Genomic DNA, 27,956 nt, shown 5'->3' on the forward strand with positions numbered 1-27,956 from the left:
CTGACCTGGGCAAAAGGAGCAACTTCTGATTTTCTGATCACTAGTGGAGGACCCGAGAGCACAAGCTGAAGCCTTCTGGGACCCTCCCTCCTCTGGACCGTCCAGTGGTTTATAAGCGGTAATTGCCTGTATTAACTCCCACTATGCTTGCAGTTCCTAGAGGGTTCTGTTTCCTTGGCTGAGTCCTCTGATGTACTGGAAATTCCTCCAGTCACTTACCCCCTGTTTAGGAGATATCATGGCTCCACTCTATATGGAACTATGACAGGACAAACATTCTCTGGCTTGAAGTTCCATGTCCTAGAAGTTGGCAGAAAATAAGCCATAGTAACCCCATCCCATAATGTGTGACTTCCCACTGCAGCTCAGCTGGTGTCAAAATAGACGAGGTAGTGCTCTGCTCCATCTTACGGACCAACATCTCGGAAATACCATTTATTTATTAACTTTATTTTAGGAGGCATGAAGTTGTAGCTTCGATCTTGTCTGTGATATTTGTAAATATATACTAAGGATGTCCAGGAGTTACACTCCCTGTCTGTTAAATTTTACACTGAGATTTTCCACATCTGTGAAGAGGATACACTAAAGTCCTTGCATTAAAACACATAATGTACCCACACTGTAGCACACAGTAGGAGCTCCTAACACTTGCTCAGAACTGAAAAATGCTGGCAGAGATGTGAGAACATCCAGTGGATCTGAGGCCTGAACAGAGGGTTAGGAAAGAACCACAAGCATCCTTGGGGCTTGGCTAAGGCTGTGAGAGAACCCTACCCCCATTACATCCTCAGCTGGCACAGGAAGGTTTGGGTACAGAAAGACACTAAGTCTGCAGGGCTGTGCCGAAGCTGCTGGCACAGAGATACAAGGCTGAGTCCTTCAGCTCCAAGGAGCTCATGTTGAGCTCAGAGTGGTAGTCACTGAACTGCTGAGCTGAGAATCGACTAGGGATGTTTCCTTTATCTCTCTGCATCTTTTGATAATATGAAATGAGGAACTGGAGGCCCTGACCTGGAGCCTGCTGGTACCAGTACACCGTGTCATGGCCAGAGACGGGATGGCATTTCAGAATGGCCTGTCCCCCCACTCTTTTGATTAGGTGTCTTGGGGACTGGATGACTTCAGCATGCACTGAACCTGTGGAGGAAGGAGACAGAAGCTGAAGCCTTGGCCCAGGGAGGAGATTTATATTCCAGCAATGACCACACCTTGCACTTAGGGGATGTCCCAAGTGTACTCAAGACTCACCTATCCCCAGGAGACAAAGGGTCACACAGCAGAGGAGCCTGGTGCCCCAGGCAGCATCAGGCAGGACAGGAGCAGGCATCTCCTTACTCAGGACACTGTGCTCCTGGGGTGAGAGGGAGGAGTTTGCTCCCCTCTTTTCTGTGTTTGGAGAATTTGCCTGTGACATCACTGTTCTGATGTCACCATCCCTGTAGGCTCCCATAGGCAACCCACACATCCCTGGTCAGGCTCAGCTGTGTCAGGTCTTCCCCCATTCTGTCCAGCCTCCTACAGGTCAGGGAGAGCTACCCTTGCTGAGCTGGGCAGGGCAGGGTTTGGGGCAGACGTCCACCCCCCACCGCTTCTCTGATTTTCCTCTGAGGCAGGTGCTCCACTGTCCACAGCTGGCCTGGGCCATCCAGGCTGCCCCACTGAAGCCTCATCACGCTCCCCATCAAATGGAAGCTCCAGAGAGACCTCTACCCAGGCAAGGCTGCAGGTCCTGGCTCCCTGCCATGAGAACACACCTGCACATCAGTTGATGAGAGAAGACTCAAGTTAACCCCTCCCGTGCCAGCAGTACCTCTGGTTCATCAAGTAATATCTCTGATGCAGGGACCAAGCCAAGACTGTCTCCCTTAACCCTCCTTCCCCAGACAGAGCTATCAGCAGCTCACTCAGTGGATCCACAGCGCCCTCAAGTGGCCAGTTGTGCAGTCACTAGCATGTGCCTCTGTTGAGTCGGCCAAGGAGGCTGGTGCTTTCTAGGTTAGGCATCAGGATCTCAGGACACAGCTCAGCTCTTGCTGATTTGAGGTTTACCTGCCTCGAACTTGACTTTTCCTGTGGTAATAATGGAGGCATGAAGCAAACATGTTTTCCAAATGGGGAGTAAACATGCTAACTCTCAAGTAGTGTGTAACGGGGGTGATACCAGCCAGTCCTGAGATGGCATCTACACTACGAATGGGGTGGGACTGGGGGAAAATGCTCTCTTTAACTGAAGGTAATTCCTGCAGGGGCTGACACTGGAGTTCTGTCAGCCAAAAACTTAAGCACCCGGGGAAATAACTCCCTACTTATATAACCTCCATTTTTGAACACCCTGTGTTCATCTGTTCTTTTTGCTATTGTTATTAAATTGTTTGTTTTTATTTGATTTGTAGGAATTCTTTATAATATGAATCAAGCCCTTTTTCAGAAATATACATTTTTTTAAGAATATATTTTGATGAACTTTTTTTAAAAAGGTTTTAGAACAAACCACATTTTTTAGGGTTGGAACACTTTTTGTCTTTTTAAGAAATCCTAGCCTACCCCTAGGTCATGAAGAGAATCTGTTGTTTTCTTCAAGATTCTTTAGATTTCTAATTTTTAGATCATTGAGGATGTTGGTCCATCTTATATTCATTTTCATTTAAGACGAGGGTCAGCAAACTTTCTCTGTAAAGGGTCAGATAGTAAATATTTCAGGTTTTGTGTACCATGCAGTCTCTGTCTCAACTACTCAACACTTTCACTGTACTGCAAAAGTAACCACAGACATTGGATAAATGATCTGGCTGTGTTCCAATAAAACTTTATTTGCAAATACTGAAACTTCAATTCTGTGTAATTTTCATATGTGACAAGATCCTATTCTTTTTATTCTCTTACGGCCATTGAAAATGAATAAACACTCTGCTGCATCTAGTGCGAGAATGAAGACCATTTTCGGCAATCAGAGTGTTGACATTCCAGAAAACTTTGACATCACTCTGAAGGGATGCACAGTTATAGTGAAGGGCCCCAGAGGAGCCTGGCAGAGGGACTTCAATCACATCAATGTATGTGACTTTAATGCTCAGTCTCCTTGGAAACAAAAAGAAGAGGCTCTGGGTTGACAAATAGTAGGGAAATAGAAAGGATCTGGCTACTGTTCGCACTACCTGTAGTCATGTACAGAACATGATCATATGTGTTACGCTGGCCTTCTGTAACAAGATGAGGTCTGTGTGTGGTCACCTCTCCATCGACGGCATTATTCAGGAGAATGAGTCTCTTGTTGAAATCCGAAATTTCTTGGGTGAAAAATACATCTGCAGGGTTCAAATGAGGCCGGGTGTTGCTTGTTCACTATCTCAAGCCCAGAAAGATGAGTTTATCCTTGAAGGAAATGACATTGAACTTGTTTCAAACTCAGCTGCTTTGATCCAGCAAGCCACAACAGTTAAAATCAAGGATATCTGAAAACTTTGGATACATCTATGTCTCTGAAAAAGGAATAGTTCATCAGGCTGATGAAAAAGATCTAAGACTTGTGCAGCTACAGAAACAAGCTGCAGGATGATTCCTGAGACATGCTTGTAAATTTTAATGATAATATAAAAGACCTATGGATTTGAGACTTTTTCTTAAACGGATTATTTTCTCCACCTACTTGGCAAGGAAACAGTTCAGGAATAAACGCTAATATGCTAAGAACAAAAACTAAATAAATAATAAATAAAATATACAAACTATTGTTAGTTCCTGGGCCACGTGAAAGCAGGCAGGGGCCAGATTTGGCTTACGCGCTGTAGTTTGCCTGGGCCTGGTTTATGAAGTGAGGTAAAGATTGGGATTCTTTATTTTTCCATATTGATATTCTGATTTCTTCAGCACCATTTGTTAAGAAGAAGTTTTCCCCCCTCTTTGTGGTACTTTTTGTGTTTGATCTAGAGAGTACAATACGAATCTTTTACTTACCACAGTCTAAATGCAGAAATAGTCTAGCATTTAACCATAGGTTCTACATAAGTGCCGTTTATGATGTGAAGGAAGTTTCCTATTACTCTGAGTTTGCTGTGAGTTTTTCTCAGGAATGGATATTAAATTTTAACGAATGTTTTGTGGACACTTATAGATATGATCATATGGTTTTCAATCTAATAAGGTAAATTAGTACCCTATTTTTTTAGTACTAACAGGGTAAATTACATAAACTATTTTTTGAATGTTATACCAATTGCCCGTCACTGAGAGAAATCCCGCTTGGTCAAGATATGTTACAGACTATCAATTCTGTAATTTTGAAAGAATTATTGAATCTGCATTCATGAGGGATACTGGTCTGTAGTTTTCTTTTTTTCTAATACCTCTGTCTGATTTGGGTATCAGAGTAGTGCTGACCTCCAAATGAATAGGAAATTTTCCCTTGTTCTTCTGTTTTCCCCCAAATACTGCATCAGTGGCATTCTGTCGGTGCTGATATACATTCATTTTTGTTCAGTTTAAAGCACTTTCTAATTTCCCTTTATATTTATGTTTTGCCCCATAAGTTATTTATAAAATTGTTATTTAATTTTAAATTATTTGGTATTTTTTCCAGAGATCTTTGTGTTATTGTTTTCTAATTTTGTTCCACTGTGGTTAGAGAATTCATTTGGTTTGCCATGAATAATTTTAAATTTAATGATGCTTCTTTTATAGCCCAGAGTGTGTAGCCCATTCTGATACATGGTCAGGGCACACTTAAAAAAATACGTATTCTCCTACTGTTGGGTGGAGTATTGTGTAAATTTCAATTAAGTCAAGGTGGCTGATAGGCTCTTTACGTCTTCTATATCCTTACTGACAGTGTATGTGTGTGTGTGTGTGTGTGTTTATGACTTGTTGAAAAATTAATAAAAGAGAGGTATGTAAATCACTGACTATAAATTTTTATTTTTATTGAAACTTTCTCTGCGATGAAATTTACTTTGATATTAATATAGCTTTTTATTAGTGTTAACATGGTACATATCTTTTCATCCTTTTGTTTCTTTATAGTGCATTTCTGGTAGGCAGCATATGCTTGTTTTTTTTTGGTTTTGTTTTGTTCGTTATTACAATGTGCTTTTTAATAAGCACCTTGTGACTATTTAGATTTGATGTGATTTTTGATCTGGTATGTTTGTGTCTATCATTTTTCACTTCTGTTCTGTTCAAAGACATGGTCCCATCTCTTTGTTCCTTTGTTCTTTCTTGATGTTTTCTTGTACATTAATTGAGCATTTCTATAATTTCACTCTTTTTCTTGGCTTATTATCTAGAGGCCTACCTCATTTTATTGTGCTTCACTTTACTGTGATTCTCAGAAAATGTGGTTTTTTCAATTTGAAGGTTTGTGGCAACCCTGCATCCAGCAAGTCTGGCAACACCATGTTTTTCAACAACACGTGCTCACATTGTGTCTCTGTGTTACATCACCAAAATGTAATGTAACATTAATTGGTAATTCTTGCAATATTTCAAAATTTTTTATTATTATTGTCATATTAGTTTTAGTGAACTGTGATCAGTGATCTTTGCTACCACTATTGTAACTGCTTTAGGGTGCCACGGACTACGCACATACAAGATGGCAATTGGATGGTATGTGTGTTCTGACTTCTTCACCAACCAGGCATTTCCCATCTTTCTCCTGCTCCTTAGGCCTCCCTATTCCCTGAGACACAGCAATATTGAAATTAGGCCAATTGATAACTATGCAATGTCCTCTAAGATTCCAGTGAAAGAAAGAGTCACATGTCTCTCACTTAAATCAAAAGCAAGACATGATTAAGCTTAGTGAGGAAGGTATGTCAGAAGCTGAGATAAGCTCAAAATTAGGCTTCTTGTGCCAAACAGTTAGCCAAGTTGTGAATGCAAAGGAAATATTCTTGAAGGAAATTGAAAATGCTACTCTGGAGAACACGTGAAAGATAAAGTGAAACAGCCTCATTGCTGACATGGAGAAAGCTCAGTGGTCTGAATAGAAGGCTAAACCAGACACAACATTCCATTAAGCCAAACCCTAATCCAGAGCAAGATCCTAGCTCACTTTGATTCTATGAAGGCTGAGATAGGTGAGGAAGCTGCAGAAGGAAAGTCTGAAGCTAGCAGAGGTTAGTTCATGGGGTTTAAGGAAAGCACACGTCTGCATAACATAGAAGTGCAGGTGAAGCAGCAAGTGCTGATGTAGAAGCTGCAGCGAGTGATCCAGAAGATCCAGCTAAGATCATTGGTGATGGTGACTGCACTAAACAACAGATTTTCCATATGGAAGAAGATGCCATCTAGGACTCTCATAGTTAGAGAGGAGAAGTCAATGCTTGGCTTCAAAGCTTCAAAGGACAGACTCTTGTTAGGGGCTAATGCAACTGGTGACTTTTAAGTTGAAGCCAATGCGCATTTACCATTTTGAAAATTCTTACGCCCTTAGGAATTATGCTAAATCTACTCTGCCTGAGCTCTGTAAATGGACTGACAAAGCCTGCATGACAGCACATCTGCTTACAGCATGGTTTACTGAATACTTTAAGCCCATGGTTGAAACTTACTGCTCAGGAAAAAAAAATGTAAAGAAGAAAAAATATTTCTTTCAAAATATCACTGCTCATTGACAATACACCTGCTCACCCAAGAACTCTGATGGAGATGTACAAGGAGATTGAATTTGTTTTCACGCCTGCTAACACAACATCCATCCTCAATGGATCAGGGAGCTCTTTTGATTTTCAAGTCTTATTATTATAAGAAACACATTTCATAAGGTTATAGCTGCTATAGATAGTGATTCCTCTGATGTATCTAGGCAAAGTAAATTAAAAACCTTCTGGAAAAGATTCACCTTTCTAGATGCCACTAAGAACATTTGTGATTCATGGGAGAAGGTCAAAATATCAACATTAACAAGAGTTTGGAAGAAGTTGATTCCAACCCTTATGGATGACTTTGAGGGGTGTAAGACTTCAGTGGAGGAAGTAACTGCAGATGTGAAAATAGCAAAAGAACTAGAATTAGAAGTGGATCCTGAAGATGTGAATCAATTGCTTAATCTCAGGATAAAGCTTTAATGAATGAAGAGTTGTTTCTTATGGATGAGCAAAGAAAGTGGTTTCTTGACAAGGAATCTACTCTTATTGATGATGCTATGAACTTTGCTGAAATGGCAAGAAAGGATTTGAATATTACATAAACTTAATTGATAAAGTAGCAGCAGGGTTTGAGGAGATTGACTCCAATTTCGGAAGAAGTTCTTTTATGGGTAGAATGTTATCAAGCAGCGTTGCATGCTGCAAAGAAGTTTTTCATGAAAGGAAGGGTCAATCAATGCAGCAAACTTATTATCTTCTTATTTTAAGAAAACGACACAGCTACCCCAACCTTCAACAACCACTACCCTGATGAGACAGCAGCCACCAACATCAAGGCCGGTCCCACCAGCAAAAAGATTATGACTCCCTGAAGGCTCAAATGATCACTAGCATTTTTTAGCAATAAAGTATTTTTAATTAAGGTATGTACTTTTCTTTAGACATAATGCTTTTTCACACTTAAGGGATTACAGTATAGTCTAAACATAGCTTTTACGTGCACTGAGAAACCAGAAAAATTGTGTGACTTGCTTATTGAGATATTTGCTTTATTGCAGTTGTCTAGAACTGAACCCTCTATATCTCTGAGGCATACCTGTATAACTTCGTGTTTTATTAATCTAGTGGCTGCTCTAGAGTTTGCAGTATACATCTCTATTTCAAAACAGATCATATTCAAGAGACTTCCCATAGATTATGAAAATCTTACAATGATATGATATATATTTATTTTTCTCCTTGCTGTCTTTTTGTTATTGTTGTTCTAGATTTTTATTTTATGTATTGTAGAACCCTTGCACTATTTTGGAATCACTTTGATGTAAACAGCCAATTTTCCTTTACACAAATTTAAATTTTAAAAACTTAACACTTGAGGTCTCCAATTACATATTAGGATACTTGGATCTGTCCCCCAGCTCACTGATGACTTTGTCCTTTTGCTCTGTGTTTCATTATGAATTGTTTATTGTTACTTCTTCCAATTCATCAATCTCTTCTTCTGTAATGTCTAATAATCTATTAATTCCATTCAGTGTGTTTTTTATCACAGACATGGTCATTTTTATCTCTAGAAGTTTTATTCCAATTTTTCATGTCTTTCTCATCTCTACAAAATTTTGAACATTTATACACTTATAACAATTTTAATATTTTTGTCTGCCAATTTTTCATTTCCAAATTAAGTTATATTGACTAATTTTTGTCTGGGCCATATTTTTCTGCTTATATTCATGCCTGTAATCATTAGTTGGTTGCCAGACATTGTGCATTTTATATTTTGGGATGGTAAATGTTTCTGTATTCCTATTGATATTCTTAGATTTTTTCTGTGATGGACTTAAGTTACTTGGAAACAAAGTAAATTAAATAGACACAGGCATTTTTTTCTGGAAGAATTTGGCAAGCTGGTTCTAAAATACATATAAAAAGTAAACAGGGTCAAAAGTGGTCAAGAACCTTGGCTAAAAAATCAAGCAAACAAACAAATAAAAACAAAGCTTGAGGCATTAGACTATCAAATATTAAAAACTATCATAAAGCTATAGTAAATAAGACTGTGAGTTATTAGTGCAAGGACTGACAAAACAGACCAATGCAACATAATAGAGATCCAAGAAAACAGATGCACACGTATATAATGACTGATTTATGACAAGAGTGATATTACAGAGTGGTGAGGAAAGAAGTATCTTTTCTACTTACTGTTGGGTGAAAGAGATAATCATGTAGAAAAAGTATAACTTGATCTCTTTCTCATACCACTTGTATCATATACAAAGGATTAACTCCAGTTGGATTATAGATCTAAGTGTGAAAGGTTTAAAGTGTAAAGATTTTAAAAGAAAATATTGAAAAATGATCATTGTGAAGTAGGCAAAGATTTCTTCCACTGCATATCACAGTACAAAATGCTAACCAAAAAGGGGGGCAATGGAATGATTTGGCTTAAAAACTTCTGTTTATCAAAAGAAACCATTAAGAGCGTAAAAAACTAACCTACAGAGTGGGCGAGGTGGAGAAAAAGAGAGAAAGAGAGAGGCAAAGATGACTGAAAATCTCATATGCCTCTGCTGAGACTCTAAATTGATACAACTATTTCGAAACCTCAAAGAATCCTTCATGGACGATATTACTGCACTTCAGATCTTCTTGGAATCAGTTCCCTTTACCACCTTCTCAAGCGGGGTTACATTTTATAAAACCAAGCAAAATATGAGTTTCTACATTTAAAAAATAGTTAGACTGGAGAATAAGGAAATTAAACACAGAATTATTGCAGAATGGTCAAAAGAAATTAAAAAAGCAATATATGGACATATGATAATGTGTATTATTGTGAGCGATTATTTCTGGATAGTTGGTTTTGATGGCAGCTCTTACTAAGAATTCTAAACATTTTTGTGGCTGGTAGCTGTGCATGGCTTTAACATTGTTTGGGATAATCTGGCCCACTCCTTGGTATAGTATAAATGTGAATTACTCACACTAATTGAAGTTTATTATAAATGTGCCAAAACTTTACAGTTTTATAAGAGAAAATTTACTTGACCACTATCCCTGAGCCTAAGCTCTGGTGTTTACTCCCAGCCGTAGAATCTTGAACTATATATAAAGATTCCTAGAATCCATCAGCCACAGTTATTACTACCCAGTGTAGCCTGTTCTAGTATTTCAGAGTCATTTCCTGACCTCCTACTAGCAGAAGAACACCTGATGTCTCAAGTACATTTGTCCCCCTTGATGAGGGAAGAGCAGGGCTTCTGAGCACTGGGAGGACAGCTGAGCACATGAGGGTTTGTGGGCAGGGAGGAGGGGATTGTGCCACACTGTGGCTGAGCTGCTGGCACAGAGATACACAGCCGAGTCCCCCTGCTCTGCGGGCTGGATCTTCAGAGTGGAGAACGAGCCTTCAGACCTCTCAGCAGAGAACCGGTCACCAGGCATTCCCGATTTGTCTGCTGTGTCCTTGCCTTGGAAGTAAATCAAAAACTCTGGGCCATGCCCTGGGGTCTGTCGGTACCAATAAAGGGCAGTGTGACCAGAAATTGGATCACACCTGAGAGCTACATTCTGTCCCCTCTCTGTGACCCTGTGCCTGGGGGACTGGAGGACTCCAGCACCTGTGTGATCTGTGGAGACAGAAGGTAGGAACAGAATGAGGAACACAATTATGGTCATCAAACACACACACATGTGAATACACACACTGACACACACGCATGCACACTCACCTGCCCTCCCCGCCAGCAGACTGACGGCCACACAGCAGAGGAGCCTGATGTCCATGGCAGGGTCAGGACAGAATGGGAGGTTCACCAGATTAGGTTCTTGAGAGAAGGAGCAGAGAAGGAGGGATGTTTCTTGTCCCCATGTGGCAGTTCCCACAGTGACATCACTGAGGCTCAAGATATTAATTTACTAAGTCTAAGATGCCCCAACTCTGAGATGTACAATTCTATTATGAACCAGTGTGAAGGAAAAAAAGAGAAAATCCTGTCAGTCATAATCAGAAACAGTAAAAGGTGAAAAATCGAGGAATAGAATTTTTAAAAATGGTAACTCAGAGAGGATTTCAGTACAAAAAAATTCTATGAGCACCATTTGGTTGTCCCCACCCAGCACTCCAGGTGCTGTCGCCCAGATCCCAGGCTCCGTCCCTGGGCTGTCTTCCACTTCTCTGCTTCTTTTCATAGTGCCACCTGGACACTGCCACCTAGATGCCACAATAGCTCTGCCCTTTGGAGATCTAAATGCTGACCGTCATCCTCCCCTGGAGATCTCCTCTGTCTGGCCCTGACCCCGCATTTTCCTGACGCTGTGCATGATTTGGGCAGGTGTGGGAGGTGTTTGGGTGGCGGGTAGGAGAGCTGCCATGTCTTTGTCCTGAGAGCAGTTTGAATTCTTTATACCTCATTTAATTTTTTTATTAAAACCATATTTTATTCACATGAGAGCTCCTAATTCAGACCTTTTATCTGGGGGCAGAATTTGTAGTATCTAAATAGGCAAAGTACAAAAAGGCTCTGGCAATAGAACACCTTATAAAGGCCCATTTTCTCTGAATAAACTGAGAAAAAAATCCCAGGCTCCTGGTGCACAAGTCAGGTCTCCGACTGGTGAGGTGGGTGAGCAAAGACGTTGATGGATTTGATGTTGATGTCAGTGTGTGCTGGCTGTGAACTAAAGGGGCTTCTCCCATGGGAAGCCTGGCCACCGTGAAGCGGTGGAGGCTCTGACGCGCCCGCCTATAGCAGGCGTCACATAGTCCCCTCATCTGACAAGGAAGGTAGATGAGTGTTCTCTAGTGCCTGTGTTTCCACACTCAGTAAAAGTGAAGTTCCAGGTTTACGCTTTACATTGCTGGTCTTTGTTTCTAATTCAGGTAGCAATAGTATTATCAAGTCCATTGTAATGTTATTCCAGGGTTCATCAATAGGTCACAGCTTTCTCAAATATGGCTTTAGCAAGTGGGTGGGAAGACACGATGTCCCTAGGGAAATATCCTAACTTTGGTTCAACTCTTTGAAATAACTTGTCTATTTTGGGTCTTTACTGCCTGGGGAGATAAAACTGCTTTAGTCTTTAAAGCATGGATGTAAATCATTCGGGCAAAATTGGGGCTTTGTTCTATCTTTGGGCCATCCTAGTGACGGTATATTCGATTATTTCCACTCAGAAGGACCCTCACAATTCTTTAAGGACTAATGCATGGCCTCGCTCTATAAATGGAGCCTCTGTGGTCAATGACAGTCTTTTCTATCTGGAAAAGGGAGGAACAAGTGAAGGGGTCTGCTCAGTACCCTGCACCACAGTCAGGCTGTGAGCCGGAGGAAGCTGGTGAACCTCGGCTCTGTCTCTGGCATTGCCCGCCAATACATACAAGTGACATCTGTCATATAACTCAGGGTATCAGGCTCATGGCCTCACAGTCACCCAAGATTTGTGTGCCTCGGGAAAACTCTCCCTAACATATCAGAGAAACCATTTGTTTTCTTCTCCATCACTTTTTAACACCAGGGTTTGACTTATGTTTTCGATCACTCTGCCAGTGATTAGGTGTCCCATGTCTGGGAGACTCCAAACTCTGGGAGCCTATGAAGGAAGGAGACTGAAGGAAGGGACAAGCCCAGGAAGCTGATGGGAGGACATGGAGTTCAGTCCTGCAGAAGGGCTTGGGATCCACTCACACATCCATGATGGAGATTTCTCCTCTGTCTCCAGGACTCTTCTGATCTCAAGAGACCAAAGGACGGAAGCTCTCGGTTAATGTGTCCAGACTTCTGGAATGGCCGAAGTGGGAACCTAGACGGTTTTTCATTATTCATCACTTCTTTATTTTATTTATTTATTTATTTTATTTATTTTTTTTTTAAATTTTATTTTGTCGATATACATTGTAGCTGATTAATGCTCCCCATCACCAAAACCTCCCTCCCTTCTCCCTCCCCCCCTCCCCCCCAACAATGTCCTTTCTGTTTGTTTGTTGTATCAACTTCAAATAATTGTGGTTGTTATATCTTCTTCCCCCCCCCCCGGTTTGTGTGTGTATGTGTGTATGTGTGTGTGTGAACTTATATATTAATTTTTAGCTCCCTCCAATAAGTGAGAACATGTGGTATTTCTCTTTCTGTGCCTGACTTGTTTCACTTAATATAATTCTCTCGAGGTCCATCCATGTTGTTGCAAATGGCAGTATTTCATTCGTTTTTATAGCTGAGTAGTATTCCATTGTGTAGATGTACCACATTTTCCGTATCCACTCATCTGATGATGGGCATTTGGGCTGGTTCCAACTCTTGGCTATTGTAAAGAGTGCTGCGATGAACATTGGGGAACAGGTATACCTTCAACTTGATGATTTCCATTCCTCTGGGTATATTCCCAACAGTGGGATGGCTGGGTCGTATGGTAGATCTATTTGCAATTGTTTAAGGAACCTCCATACCATTTTCCATAGAGGCTGCACCATTTTGCAGTCCCACCAACAATGTATGAGAGTTCCTTTTTCTCCGCAGCCTCGCCAGCATTTATCGTTCATAGTCTTTTGGATTTTAGCCATCCTAACTGGGGTTAGATGGTATCTCAATGTGGTTTTGATTTGCATTTCCCGGATGCTGAGTGATGTTGAGCATTTTTTCATATGTCTGTTGGCCATTTGGATATCTTCCTTAGAGAAATGCCTACTTAGCTCTTTTGCCCATTTTTTAATTGGGTTGCTTGTTTTCTTCTTGTAAAGTTGTTTGAGTTCCTTATATATTCTGGATATTAATCCTTTGTCAGATGTATATTTTGCAAATATTTTCTCCCACTCTGTTGGTTGTCTTTTAACTCTTTTAATTGTTTCTTTTGCTGTGCAGAAGCTTTTTAGTTTGATATAATCCCATTTGTTTATTTTTCCTTTGGTTGCCCGTGCTTTTGGGGTCGTATTCATGAAGTCTGTGCCCAGTCCTATTTCCTGAAGTGTTTCCCCTATGTTTTCTTTAAGAAGTTTTATTGTCTCAGGGTGTATATTTAAATCCTTAATCCATTTTGAGTTGATTTTAGTATACGGTGAGAGGTATGGATCTAGTTTCATTCTCCTGCATATCGATATCCAGTTATCCCAGCACCACTTGCTGAAGAGGCAGTCCCTTCCCAAGTGAATAGGCTTGGTGCCTTTGTCAAAGATCAGATGGCAGTAAGTGTGTGGGTTGATTTCTGGATTCTCTATTCTATTCCATTGGTCAGTGTGTCTGTTTTTATGCCAGTACCATACTGTTTTGGTTATTATAGCTTTGTAGTATAGCTTAAAGTCAGGTAGTGTTATGCCTCCAGCTTTATTTTTTTTGCTGAGCATTACTTTGGCTATGTGTGGTCTTTTATTGTTCCATATAAATGTCTGAATAGTTTTTTCCATTTCTGAGAAAAATGTCTTTGGAATTTTGATGGGGATTGCATTGAATTTGTATATCACTTTGGGTAGTATGGACATTTTCACTATGTTGATTCTTCCAATCCAAGAGCATGGAATATCTTTCCATCTTCTTGTATCCTCTCTAATTTCTCTCAGCAGTGGTTTGTAGTTCTCATTATAGAGATTTTTCACCTCCTTGGTTAACTCAATTCCTAAGTATTTTATTTTTTTGGTGGCTATTGTAAATGGGCAGGCTTTCTTGATTTCTCCTTCTGCATGTTCACTATTGGAGAAAAGAAATGCTACTGATTTTTGTGTGTTGATTTTGTATCCTGCTACTGTGCTGAAATCATTTATCAATTCCAACAGTTTTTTTGTAGAGATTTTAGGCTGTTCGATATATAGGATCATGTCATCTGCAAACAGGGAGAGTTTGACTTCATCTTTTCCAATCTGGATGCCCTTTATTTCCTTCTCTTCTCTGATTGCTCTGGCTAGTACTTCCAACACTATGTTGAATAGGAGTGGTGAGAGTGGGCATCCTTGTCTAGTGCCTGTTCTTAAAGGAAAAGCTTTCAGCTTTTCCCCATTCAGGATGATATTGGCAGTGGGTTTGGCATATATGGCTTTAATTATGTTGAGATACTTTCCCTCTATACCTAACTTATAGAGGGTCTTTGTCATGAATGAGTGCTGAACTTTATCAAATGCTTTTTCAGCATCTATAGAGATGATCATATGGTCCTTGTGTTTGAGTTTATTAATATGGTGTATCACATTTATTGATTTGCGTATGTTGAACCAACCTTGCATCCCTGGGATGAATCCCACTTGATCGTGATGAATAATTTTTCGTATGTGTTGCTGTATTCTGTTTGCTAGTATTTTAGTGAGGATTTTTGCATCTATATTCATCAAGGATATCGGTCTGTAGTTTTCTTTTTTGGTTATATCTTTACCTGGTTTTGGTATCAGGATGATGTTTGCTTCATAGAATGAGTTTGGGAGATTTGCGTCCGTTTCAATCTTTTGGAATAGTTTGTAAAGAATCGGTGTCAATTCCTCTTTGAATGTTTGGTAAAATTCTGCTGTGAATCCATCTGGTCCTGGGCTTTTCTTTGTTGGGAGCCTTCTGATAACAGCTTCAATCTCCTTTATTGTTATTGGTCTGTTCAAATTTTCTACGTCTTCACGGTTCAGTTTTGGGAGCTTCTGTGTGTCCAGAAATTTATCCATTTCCTCCAGATTTTCAAATTTGTTGGCGTATAGTTGTTTATAGTAGTCTCGAATGATTCCTTGTATTTCAGATGAATCAGTTGTAATATCGCCTTTTTCATTTCTAATTTTTGTTATTTGAGTCTTCTCTCTTCTTTTTTTTGTTAGCCATGCTAATGGTTTGTCAATTTTATTTATCTTTTCAAAAAACCAACTTTTTGATTCGTTGATCTTTTGAATTGTTTTTTGGTTTTCAATTTCATTCAGTTCTGCTCTGATCTTAATGATTTCTTTCCGTCTGCTAACTTTAGGATAGGATTGTTCTTGTTTTTCTAGTTCTTTAAGGTGAAGTGTTAGGTTGTTCACTTGCCATCTTTCCATTCTTCTGAAGTGAGCATTTAATGCAATAAATTTTCCCCTCAATACTGCTTTTGCAGTATCCCACAGGTTTTGGTATGATGTATCATTGTTTTCATTAGTTTCAATACTTTTTGATTTCCTGCTTGATTTCTTCTTGGACCCATATGTCATTAAGTAGAATGCTGTTTAATTTCCATGTGTTTGTATAGTTTCCAGAGTTTTGTTTGTTATTAATTTCTAGTTTTAATCCATTGTGGTCTGAGAAGATACATGGGATAATTCCAATTTTTTTGAATTTATTGAGACTTGATTTGTGACCTAATATGTGATCTATCCTGGAGAATGATCCATGTGCTGATGAGAAGAATGAATATTCTCAGGTGGTTGGGTGGAATGTTCTGTAGATGTCTGCCAATTCCAATTGGTCTAGAGTCTTGTTTAGATCTTGTGTTTCTCTACTGATTCTTTGCCTAGATGATCTGTCTAATATTGACAGTGGAGTGTTCAGGTCCCCTGCTATTATGGTATTAGTGTCTATTTCCTTCTTTAGGTCTAATAGAGTTTGTTTTATAAATCTGGCTGCTCCAACATTGGGTGCGTACATATTTATGATTGTTATGTCTTCTTGATGGATCAGTCCTTTTATCATTAAGTAGTGTCCCTCATTGTCTCTTTTTATGGTTTTTAGTTTAAAGTCTATTTTGTCAGATATAAGAATAGCCACTCCAGCTCGTTTTTCTTTTCTGTTTGCATGGTAAATCTTTTTCCATCCTTTCACTCTTAGTCTGTGTGAATCTTTATGGGTGAGGTGGGTCTCTTGTAGGCAGCACATAGTTGGGTCCTGCTTTTTGATCCAGTCAGCCAGTCTGTGTCTTTTAATTGGGGAATTTAAGCCTTTAACATTAAGAGTTGTTATTGAAAGGTGTTGATTTATTCCTAGCATTTTATTGGTTGTTTGGTTGTCTTAGGTGTCTTTTGTTCCTTGCTTTCTGATTTACTGTTTGGTTTCTTTGTTTGTTGGTTCCTTAGGTTGTAGATAGTGTTTTTGTTAGCTTGTTTTCTCTTCATGAATGCCATTTTTATTGTACTAGCGGGTTTAGATTTTTCTTAGGTTTTTATGGCAGTGGTAGTTATTTTTCAGGAACCAAACCCAGTACTCCCTTGAGGATTTCTTGTAAGGGTGGTCTTGTGGTAGTGAACTCCCGCAGTTTTTGTTTGTCTGAGAAATATACTATTTGCCCCTCATTTCGGAAGGATAGCCTTGCAGGGTAGAGTATTCTTGGCTGGCAATCTTTGTCTTTTAGTATTTTGAAAATATCATCCCATTCCTTTCTAGCTTTTAGGGTTTGTGATGAAAAGTGTGATGTTAACCTGATTGGGGCTCCCTTATAGGTGATTTGACGCTTCTCTCTTGCAGCTTTTAAGATTCTCTCTTTGTCTCTGAGTTTTGCCAATTTGACTATGACATGTCTTGGAGAAGGCCTTTTTGGGTTGAATACGTTTGGAGATCGTTGAGCTTCCTGGATCTGAAGATCTGTGATTTTTCCTATACCTGGGAAGTTTTCTGCCACTATTTTGTTGAATATGTTTTCAATGGAATCTCCATTTTCCTCCCCTTCTGGAATACCCATGACTCGGATATTTGAGCGCTTGAGGTTGTCTGATATCTCTCTCAGATTTTCTTCCATGTCCTTGATTCTTTTTTCTTTCTTTTTGTCTGCTTGTGTTATTTCAAACAGCCCATCTTCAAGTTCAGAGGTTCTCTCTTCAACTTCGACAAGCCTGCTGGTTAAACTCTCCGTTGTGTTTTTTATTTCGCTGAATAACTTCTTCAGTTCAGCAAGTTCTGCTACATTTTTTTTCAGGACATTGATTTCCTTGTATATTTCCTCTTTCAGATCCTGTATACTTTTCCTCATTTCATCATGATGTCTAGCTGAGTTTTCTTGTATCTCATTCAGTTTCCTTAGAATTATCACTCAAAATTCCTTGTCAGTTATTTCAAGGGCTTCTTGTTCTATAGGATCTAGAGTATGAGATTTATTAACTTTTGGTGGTGTACTTTCTTGATTTTTTGTATTTCTGGTGTCTTTTTTTTGGTGTTTATTCATTGTGGCAGGGGGTTTCACAGTCCACCGGTTTAAGACTAATGACTAACTAGGATGTTGCTGTGGTTGCCAATTTGGTATGGCTCCCGCCGTGACTGCTCAGTTGGCCTCTAGTGTCTTGTGTGTGTGGTTGCCTCGGGTCTTGGGCTTCTCCGGGGATCCACCTTTCTGGTCAGCTTGTACTCTGCTGGGCTGGTGGATCACGTACCACAGGGTGTGTGATCTCTGTTGAGCTTTCACTTTCTGTACAGGACTTCTCCCCGTTCCGTGTGCTCTGGCCCAGGCTGTTAGATCGTGCAGTGGCGACCCCACCGGGTGTGTGGTTTCTGTCGAGTCTCCGCTCCCTGGCCGCACGTCTCCCCCCTCTGTGCACACTGTGCTGGGCTGGGGCGTGTCTTCTGCACCCCTCGTCTATCAGCTGGGCCTTCAAGACCCTGCTCAGCACCGCCTCGCCCAGGAAGTCTACCAGGTTTCTGCTAGGCACAGACGACCGGTCTCTCTGGGTGCCTTTGTAGCACTGTGTAGATCTTTCTCGGGTCTTGTTCACCTTTGTATCCCCCCGGTATAAACCGAGTCTAGTGCCCACCTGCAGCCTGCTCTCCGGCAGGTTCAAGCGGACCTGGGAACTCTCCTACCACACTATTCCCAACCAGAAATTCGTTAGGCTTTTTTCCAAACTGGTGGTCGCAGAGATGGTATCTGCCTCCCAGTAACAGGAAATTTACCGGGGCCGGAGTCCAGGGTGTGGTGGAGTGACAGTCAGCCCGCCCGTACTTCCTAGCCCTCCCAAAACTGGTCGGGACGCCCCACACCCCCAGCCCTGCCAGAGAACCGCGGAGGGAGTGGGAGAGGAGGTCGGCCCGCAGGGTCCGGAAAGCCCCGCGCCAGGCCAAGCAAATGGGCTCAGTGATGGCCGAGCAGGGCGGAGCTGCCCGCACCTGGCAAAATGGAGGCAGCACCGTGGCAGTGAGTGGCCTGGTGGTGCAGGTGGGAGCCGCGTGGGCATCCACCCCCCGAACAGAGCTGTGCCAGGGATCACTCACAGTGCTGTGCCAGGTCGGGCGCTCGCTCTGTCTCTGGTTTGTTGCCTTCCGTGTTCTCGGCGCTGCCGCCTCGGGCTGTTCAGTCGCGGCGCCGCTCGGGCGCTCCCAGAAATCTTCTTTAGTGCCGGCCTGAAACCTCGAATCCTGAATAGGGCAGCTGGCCGCCTTCGGTGCGGCCCCAGCCTCCGGGATCCTGGCTGCATCCACAGCAGCCCTGGCGCCGTGTTCCCTGTTTCAAGACTCACTTTTGCAGCTAAGAATCAGTTCTTTTCCTGCTCCACACTTCAAAGCTGTTGCCTGTAAATGAGGCAGCCTCTCCTGCCGGGGGCAAAGTGGCGTTGAGCCCCCACGACGGCAGCAGTCCTCCCTTAAGAGATGGCCAGAGGAAGGTCCACAAGTTTCTCGGCTGCCTGAGGCCCAGTGGCCACCTTTTCCACCTCAGCTACTCCGCGCCAGCCGCCGCAGCAGCCGCCATCTTGAAACTCCATCACTTCTTTAAAGATTGGCTACGAGAACCTGGAGCTGCCCTTGGTGCTGGCGTTAAAATGGGGAGCAAAAATATCACAGTCCCAACAACGCTTTTCAGCCTAGAAAGCAAGAGAGGCTTCTGTTAAGTATTCACACAAATTCATGTAAATGACAACTGTGCTAAATGCTATAAATACAATAAGCTGCAAGCATTTATAGCTAGGGGATGTGGCCTCATAAAACATTAGAGGAAATTTTTCCTTTAGGAGGGGGTGGTAGATAAACTGAGATGTGGGTCAGGGAGAACAAAAATGGAGAGACTTGTGTGGATGCAGAGAATTCAGCCGGGGGGTGGAAAAGCCTTTGGTGGGGTGGGGGTGGGGGCCGGGCATGATGCACTGGAGGAAGGAACTGAACTGAGGCGTCCATGGTTAATGCAGAGATGAGGGCCCAGGGACTGGGGGAGGACAACCAGGGTCAGAGACCATGGGGAGAAAGCTAATAGCTAAAGGAGCATGGGAGGAAACTGGAGTCATGAAAAGCCACAGGGAAAAGAACATGGCCCTGTGGTGTCCACGGTGTCTACACATCTCTAATGTTGCATAAGCTTCCCTCTCTGGGCGTGCCTGAGTAGGAGGGATGCTGCTGAGGCCGCAGCTGAGGTCACTGCTGTGGCAGAGCTGCAGCTGGGCATAGAGGAGAAGGTCGGTCCACTCACGTCGTGCTGCTGGCGCATGCCCTCATGCAGCTGAGACTGACCTGGGGACAACCTCGGAACAAAACAGAGTTTCATACACCCAGGGTGGCACAGGGCTCTGGGACCCATCCTGGTGGGCTGGGAGAGGCTCCTAGGGACAAGGTCTTTCCCTGACTCCCAGACTGGGTCGTGGCCTTCTGAAGACAAGGCCACCCATATTTTCTGCTTACCTGTGTCTGCAGGGGGAGCTGGCTGTGGGGGGGACTGCTGGAACAAGTCTGTGACAGAGGGAAGTTGAAACTGGAAACAATGCCAGGGAAGGACCCAAATATTGTAGACATGAGGTAAAGGCTTAAATTAGGACTTGGTAAGCACAGGGAAGGGCTTTAGAGACCTCATCTGCTCCTGGGAGGCAAAGTGTCATACCGCAGCGGAGGCTGGTGGCCATGGAAGGGTCAGGGCAAAATGGGGGGATTATAGGGGAATTCTTCAGTTTGTGTGTTGGGGAAATAAGACCTGGCTCTTGGTGAATTCCACAGGCAATGTCACTGTCCCTGCCAGCCAGTGACCCACTCAACTGCCCTCCACCTCTCCCTGTGCCCTCTACTAACCTTCAACTTAAACTCATAAACCTCCACCCACAGGTTCTCTGCTCCTGGCTGCCTTTCTTCTATGAGACACTAGCCCTCCAAAGTCCTATACCATTTGCCCTTCATGTGTCTCTCCACCATCATCATGGGGTTTCTACCTTAGGGATCCTTTTTTTAGAGACTATTTCTTCTGCACTGAACATATGTCCCTTCCTTCCACCCCTAGGTCTCTACTTCATTTCTTTCATGAAAATATATGTCAAGTACATTTATTCTTAATTGTGAAAAGTGGCCAACAAGGAGGTCATAGTCATGACCCACGATGACGTCTGAGCTTCTCACTGCTGTCCAGCTGGACACATGGGGGCAGGGCAGGGGCTGCGTCTCGCTGACCAGGACGCAGAGGTTAAGGATGGAGCAGCTGGGCGTGTGGAAGATCTATGGACTTTAGGAACACAGGAAAGTTTGTCCCCCATTTCTGCTTGTTACAAACCATGAGACATTGCAGAAATGGCTCAGTTTCCTTGAGCTTTTCATCTACAAAGGGAATATGTGATTTGCATAAGAGTTGCAAAGCTTCAAGACATATAATGTATACAGAGACTCTAGCACACATGACGGGCTCAGATGTCACTATTCTACTGAAGTTACCCAGGACTGGACAAGCTGCAAGGAGATACTGGCAGAGAAGTGGAAACATTCAGTGCATACATGTGAACCTGGTCTTTGCCGGTTGGGAGTGCTCTGAGCTCAGCAGGACACAGCAAGACTTTGAAACAACTGAAAGTATCCCTGGAAGGAGCAAAGCCTGGATGGAAGCCTGAATGCTGTCACTGTCAGAGCTGGGGCAGGAAGTTTGTGCACAGGACGTTGGTGACTCTGCAGGGCTGTGCCAAGCTGCTGGCACAGAGATACAGAGCCGAGTCCCCCAGCTCCAAAGAGCTCACATTCAGCTCAGAGCGATAGTCAGGGAACTGGTGAGCTGAGAATCTGTCAGGGAAGCTTCCTTTTGCTCTCTGTCCTTCACTGTAATATTCAAAGAGGAACTGGAGGCCCTGACCCAGGGCCTGTTGGTACCAGAACACACTGAGGTGCCCAGGGATAGGGGAACATCGCAGTGTCGCTCCCTGTCCTCTTGTTTTGATCAGGTATCTTGGCATTTGGGTGACTCCAGCCTCCACTGAGCCTGTGGGAAAAGCAGATGGAGAGTGATCACAGGAGAGAGGTTGGTGGTGCTTCCACAAAGGAAAGTGGAGGATGCAGGAGTCGGCAGCTCACCACAGGGGTGCCTTCCTTGTCCACAGGACTCACCTGCTCCCAGGAGACAGAGCAGCACCCAGCAGAAGAGACTGGAGCCCATGGCACTGTCAGGGCAGGCAGCACAGAGTCTCTATGCTCAGGCCATGTTCTTCTTGGGCAAGAGCTGAGTTCTTGGCCTTGCATTTCCCCATTGGAGGAGTTCCTTGTGATGTCACTGTCTTGATGTCATCTCTCTGCAGGCTTTCTGAGGTCCAGTGCTCCCAGCACTCCAGATTTCCTCCCCTGTTCTGCAGATTGGCAAGGCTGGGTTAATGCAAAGCCTTCTCTAATGAGGCACTTGCTCCTCTGCCTGCACTGCCCTGGCACCCAGGCTGAACTGTCTCTCTCTCATCCTTCTCCCCACCCACCCACTTCTTCCAGGGCTCCCTGCTGGAACTCACACACCCACCCATCAGCTGAGGGCAAGGAGCCGGTGATTAAAACCTCCTGTACCAGCTCTGCTTGGGTGTCCTCACATCCTCTTGCTGATGCTGGGTTCAAACCAAGATTTCTCTTTGTATTTTCCTTTCCCCAGAAGCATTCCTAGCCTCTCCCCTGAGTGCCCAGTGATTCAATTACCAAGGTTTTGTCCATCTGATCAGTTCAAAGTGGGCCTGACTGCTCTTTAACTTACTAGGAGTACGAATCTGCAGAGAAAGTTCTATGACTTTATCAGCTCACAGCACTGCCCTAGCCAATGCAGAATTTGCCATCCTCAAAGCCATTCTATGTGTGTATTTACTTTTTTGCCTCCAGATCCACCTTCTCTTTAGAGGCTGACCACATCGGGTTTTATTTACTAGCTCATTTCTTCTCTACCTCCTGTGTGAATTTGTCTATGGCAGGAAGACAGAAAGAGGTAGGGCAACCAACTCTCCCGGTTTGCAATGTCTGTTCCTTGGCTCCCTTTTTGCTGGAATGCATTTCAGAGTGGCTGCTTTGCTCTACAAAAGGCCACAGCACCTCACAGGCAGCTTTCTCTCAAGGCCACGTTGCCCCAATGGCCAGGGACTCAAATACCCTGCTTCTTATTTCAGGCCTGTGTGAATAAGAGACACCCATTTTTGCTAGTGCCAGGATGCCTCATCTTCCCTGACAGAGTTCCCTTAACCTTGTGAAACCTTTGTAAATAGTTCCTTCATTCTCCCTCCTCAATCCTGCCAGGACCCTGACCAATACACCTAGCAAGGGGAAAATGAGCTTCAAGAGTATATTTTGCCTTAAAAATGAAACCAAAAGCAAACAAATAAAAAAGACAAAACAACAACAACAAAAAGCAATAACAAAGTTTCCAACATTCTGCAACTAGAGGTAAAAAATTTCCAACATTTTCCAATTAGCAACAGCAATTCTAAAATCATGCAATTGGCACCATTAAGAGAGTCTTCAGAAGCACTGAGATATATGCAATATGAAAATAAACAGTGTGACTTGAGGAACACAGAATCCAAGGAGGATCCAGTAAAGAATCCCTGTGCATCCTTACCTACTCCTTCCTAGGGAAGTCTGCAGCCAGATATATTTGCTTCATGAACATAGTGCACACCATGGTGCTTCATTCAGATCTCCTCTTCAGGACATGCCCTCCCATCCACCAGTGGTTGTGCCCCTCACTGGGTCCTTAGGAAGGAATAGAAAGAAAGAATAGTTACCAATGGATAGGAGATCCCAATAAATCAAAGAATGGGTTTAGTAGGATAAGAAGCTGTGGGCAGATAGTGGGATGTTTAATTTGTGGCTTTGGAGGTGGAGCATTTTCAGATGATGACAAAAAACAATTCTGCGACTACTTAAGTGAAGCACTAGAGCAAGTAATAGAAAAGAATGATTCACAGCTTTGGGGTAGGCAGATATGTCTCAGGATGCAGAGGGCACTAAATGAAAGAATATGTATAAATTAGGCTTCAGGAAAATTTAAACCATCAGTTCACCAAAAGACACCCTTAAGAACATGAAAAAGGAAGCTACTCTGTGAGAGGACAGACTCAGTGCTTTTAATGGTAAAAAGATTGTTATGTAAAATATAAATAATTCTCCTACAAATCAATAACAAAATAACAAATAGCCCAATATTTTTTAAATTGGGCAAATTCAAAAGTAGACACTTTACAAAAGGAGATAAGAAGATAGGATTGACCAGTAAACATACAAAAAGAGTAAATATCATTTGTTCATCAGGCAAATATGAAGGAGATACTACTACAGACCCAATAGAATAGTTAACAATAAAAAGACTGAGAACACCAAATGGTGAGTGTGTAGAAACAGGAGAACTCCCATCCCTGGGCATTGTAAATTGGTACTGTCACTTTGGAAATCTGTTAAGCTGTTTGTAATAAAGCTAAACATGATCTACCCTATGAATCAGTAATTCAATCCTTAGGTCTGTACCTAAGGGAAATGTGTGCATTAATACACACAAAGAATTGTACAAGAATGCTCTGAGCAGCTTTATTCATAATAGTTGAAGACTGGAGTAACACAAATATTTCTCCACAGGAGAATGCATAAGGAAATTATGGTATATTTATACAATGGAATATCACTCATCAATAAAAACAATTAAAATACTGATACACACAACATGAATGCATTTCAAAATATTAATTATTGAAAAATATGTCAATAAAATACAGTAGTATGTGACTTCATTTATATGAAGCTCAAGAATGGACAAAATTAATCAATGGTGATAAAAATCAGAAATGTGGTTACCTCTTTGAGAGAAATGGATTGGAAAGAAGCATAAAGGAATTTTCTAGGGTGATGGAAATGTTCTCCTTTGAGATTTCAGTTTTGATTGCACTGTGAATGCATCTGTCAAAATTTACCTAGCTGTCCATGTACGAGCATTTTACTCTCTCTCTTTGCCTTAATAAAGTATTACTAAAAAGTAAATAAATAAATTGCATAGAAGATGGAAGTCATATACAAATTTATGCTTGTATTCCACAGTTCAATTCAGAAATTTATCACACAAAAATAAGCAAAGGCATGAACACTAATTTTATATCTATATAAAATATTGAAAATGTGAGAGGTCCTTAGTGACTGAAAAACACAACATCCAAATGTGGCATCAAAATAAAATAAGGTGGACTGACAAGTCTTCTGAGAAACAGCGGGGGATCAATTGCTGAACAAAAGCTGTAGACAAACAAAAGCTCTAAAAGAATCTTCAAAGGCTGTGGAAATCATTCCAGGAACAATGAACTGCTATAAATGTCATAATTTGGGAAATTAGTCATTCGTCAGTCTTATAGTTTAAACTTTCATTTTTGCCATTCAAGCAAGCAGGCTCCCCTCTCTGCGAGTGTGTTTCTGGGTCAGCCAGCCTTCCCTTTTGGCCTCCTCACAGATGTGATCTTGGGCACAGCATAGACACAAAGCTTAGACCTTTACGTGCTAAGAAGAGATACGGACTGGAGGAAGATAAAATGCCCCAAATTATCCTGTAATATTTCACAAGTGTAGTGGTTTAGAAATCTTGATTCTACTTTGATCTTAGAATAGGATTTTTAGGTAGTGTATGAATGAGCCAAAAGGCTGTCGGGTAAGGGGACAAGAGTCCACAGATAAGTTTGGCAAAAGCCATCTAATCAGTTCTAATCACTGTTTAGGGATGGGATTGTGTACTTTGACTGTTTTAGGTTGCTGGTTTGATTCCGGCTTGAATGACTATTGACTATTTAACCTGCTGATTGTTCTTAAGATCTGTTAAGGAAACTGCTTGACTGCTGTTTAAATATGCTATGGAAATCGCCCGCTGTAGGAAGTATGTGGAAAAGAAAATGTTTACTAAGGACAAGCTGTTTGTTGGTGAATTAACCTAGCATTTTACAGATTACATTCTGGAATGTCACATTGTTAATTTACTGCTGTTACAAGTTTTACACTGCCTTTTTTATGTCCTTCTTTGATGATTGAATCGACTGATTTTTCTTGTGGAACTTCCTTGTGTTGTCCATAAAAAGAAAAGCTGATTTTGAATCTGGGCTGCTCCCCTGAAGGGCGGCAGTCGCTCCGGGCCTCCTTGATGGTACTTGGAGTGAATTTTTTCTTTCTCTTTTTTCCATCTTGGTTACACAGAGGAAAGTGTAACACACAAGAAAAAAAATGAGGAGCTCAAGAAATTTAATCCAATCCAAAGTAATAGTGACAATTAGATTCTTTCCTTCATTTAGGTTCAGAAAACTCAGAACACTGCCGTTTGCCCACAGGTACTTGGTAGAGACTTCACATATGTTCTCTTTTTGATAATTCTACTAGTTGATTATCTCTAGGCCTAATGCAACTGTTTGGTCCACCTATGAATATTTCCCCTAAGTAGTATATTTACTTGTGTGTTTTAAAACTTGTTGTCAAGATTTTTTTTCCTCCAGAGAATTATTGCTTGGTTTCCAATGGAATTAAAGCCAAGGAGACTTTATGTAACAGTTTTAGACTCATTGAATCCCAGATTACTCAGGGAGTTTAAAGTTGTTCTGCTGTTTTCTGCTTTGTTCTTTCCCCTTGAAAAGAAAATGAAATACAAAGTTCATGTTGGAAGCCACTATTTCTCTGCTTTGCACAATTACCAGAACAGTCCAAATTGTGCAAAATACCATTAAGTGCTTCTTGTGTTCACACACGCACACCACGATGCTGGACCTCGGCTCACACTAGGGTTTACAGTGCACAAGGTAACATTTGTGTGAAAGAGATCGGGTTTCTGAGATTCCTCTCAAATAGGAACACAGGTTTGATGCTCTGTTGTGGAAAACTTCCCATGTGCCAGGGATAGAAGAGGCTTCAGAATAGAGAAGGATGTAACCTCAGACCTACCAGAGGCCGTCAACACATGCAGAGCGAGAGGCGAGTTCACTGCACGTGACCGCAGCTTGTGCACGTGGGCAGCAGCCTCCACGTCCCGTGGAAGCCTGCCTGAGGGCACCATGTCCTCACCGTGGAGCCTTACAGCCACTGCTTCAGGAGTTAATCTGTGGTCTCCTTCTACCCAAAGGACCACTAACCCCATCTACCTCTTTCCCTTACAGAGTGAAGGAGAAAGAAAGGCCTCTAGAGAGGAGGAAGCGGTTTGTGGGCAGGGAGGAGGGGACTGTGCCACACTGTGGCTGAGCTGCTGGCACAGAGATACACAGCCGAGTCCCGCTGCTCTGCGGGCTGGATCCTCAGAGTGGAGAATGAGTCCTCGGGCCTCTCAGCAGAGAAGCGGTCACTAAATGCCCCTGATTTGTCTGTTTCTTTCCCACCTACGAAGTAAATCAAAAACTCTGGGCCTTCTGTCGGGTTCTGTCGGTACCAATAAAGGGCAGTGTGACCAGAAATTGGATCACACCTGAGAGCTACATTCTGTCCCCTCTCTGTGACCCTGTGCCTGGGGGACTGGAGGACTCCAGCACCTGTGTGATCTGTGGAGACAGAAGGTGGGAACAGAATGAGGAACACAATGTGGTCATCACACACACACACACACTGACACACGCATGCACACACACCTGCCCCCAGTAGACAGACGGCCACACAGCAGAGGAGCCTGGGGCCCATGGCAGGGTCAGGACAGAATGGGAGGTTCACCAGGTTAGGTCCTTGAGAGCAGGAACAGAGGAGGAGGGATGTCGTTTGTCCCCACATGGCAGTTCCCACAGTGACATCACTTCCTCTAGCAATTCCTACCACCTCAGGAACACAGGATTTATGTAACAACATGCTTGGATGACTGATCTAAATATCTATAAGCATCTTTTTAACAAAATCATCTCCTGGGCTACCACTTTCGACTCCAGAGTTGTCTGGACACAGAGGTCTCACGGTGCATCTCTGAGGTTACCTTCTCACCCAGTACCCACTCCTCCATTTGCAGGGCACATGCACAGAGATGTGTCAACAGCACTTCCAATACACGACATCAGAGGGTGAACCTGGTGTCTTATCAGCAGGCCACGATGTCCTTTGAACGTCCCTGTTTCTATCACAGTCTCCTCCTTTCTCCTACTCACATGTGCTCAACACGACCATTCATTTCATTTGGTTCCCTCGTGTGCTGCGTCTCACACTTTTCTTCTGGGATCATTTTCCATCCTTCATAAACATAATTTTGAAAAGATATCTTGGTGGCAGACACACAGAGTTTTTTTTCTTTTGTCCTCCTGAAAATATGTTTTCATCCACCTCATTATTCCGTGAACGAGGA

At 42.4% G+C, this 27,956-nt stretch overlaps 1 pseudogene and 4 gene segments (V, D, J or C); 1 reads left to right on the top strand and 4 right to left on the bottom strand.

The window, feature by feature from the left end:
- Positions 1–826: 826 nt before the first annotated feature.
- LOC134380852 (T cell receptor beta variable 13-like) lies at positions 827–1,354 on the bottom strand. The segment is given in 2 exon segments: positions 827–1,140; positions 1,252–1,354. Coding segments are annotated over 2 exon segments (393 nt in total).
- A 1,576-nt stretch (positions 1,355–2,930) lies between these two features.
- Positions 2,931–3,559, top strand: LOC134380854 (large ribosomal subunit protein uL6-like; annotated as a pseudogene).
- A 6,226-nt stretch (positions 3,560–9,785) lies between these two features.
- LOC134380855 (probable non-functional T cell receptor beta variable 7-1) lies at positions 9,786–10,376 on the bottom strand. The segment is given in 2 exon segments: positions 9,786–10,219; positions 10,322–10,376. Coding segments are annotated over 2 exon segments (489 nt in total).
- A 10,924-nt stretch (positions 10,377–21,300) lies between these two features.
- On the bottom strand, positions 21,301–21,885 carry LOC134380856 (T cell receptor beta variable 5-1-like). The segment is given in 2 exon segments: positions 21,301–21,650; positions 21,776–21,885. Coding segments are annotated over 2 exon segments (399 nt in total).
- A 4,936-nt stretch (positions 21,886–26,821) lies between these two features.
- LOC134380857 (T cell receptor beta variable 7-2-like) lies at positions 26,822–27,343 on the bottom strand. The segment is given in 2 exon segments: positions 26,822–27,174; positions 27,262–27,343. Coding segments are annotated over 2 exon segments (402 nt in total).
- Between the last annotated feature and the right edge of the window lie 613 nt (positions 27,344–27,956).

Source organism: Cynocephalus volans, chromosome 6 (assembly GCF_027409185.1).
Source record: "Cynocephalus volans isolate mCynVol1 chromosome 6, mCynVol1.pri, whole genome shotgun sequence".
In the NCBI taxonomy this organism is placed as follows: Eukaryota; Metazoa; Chordata; class Mammalia; order Dermoptera; family Cynocephalidae; genus Cynocephalus; species Cynocephalus volans.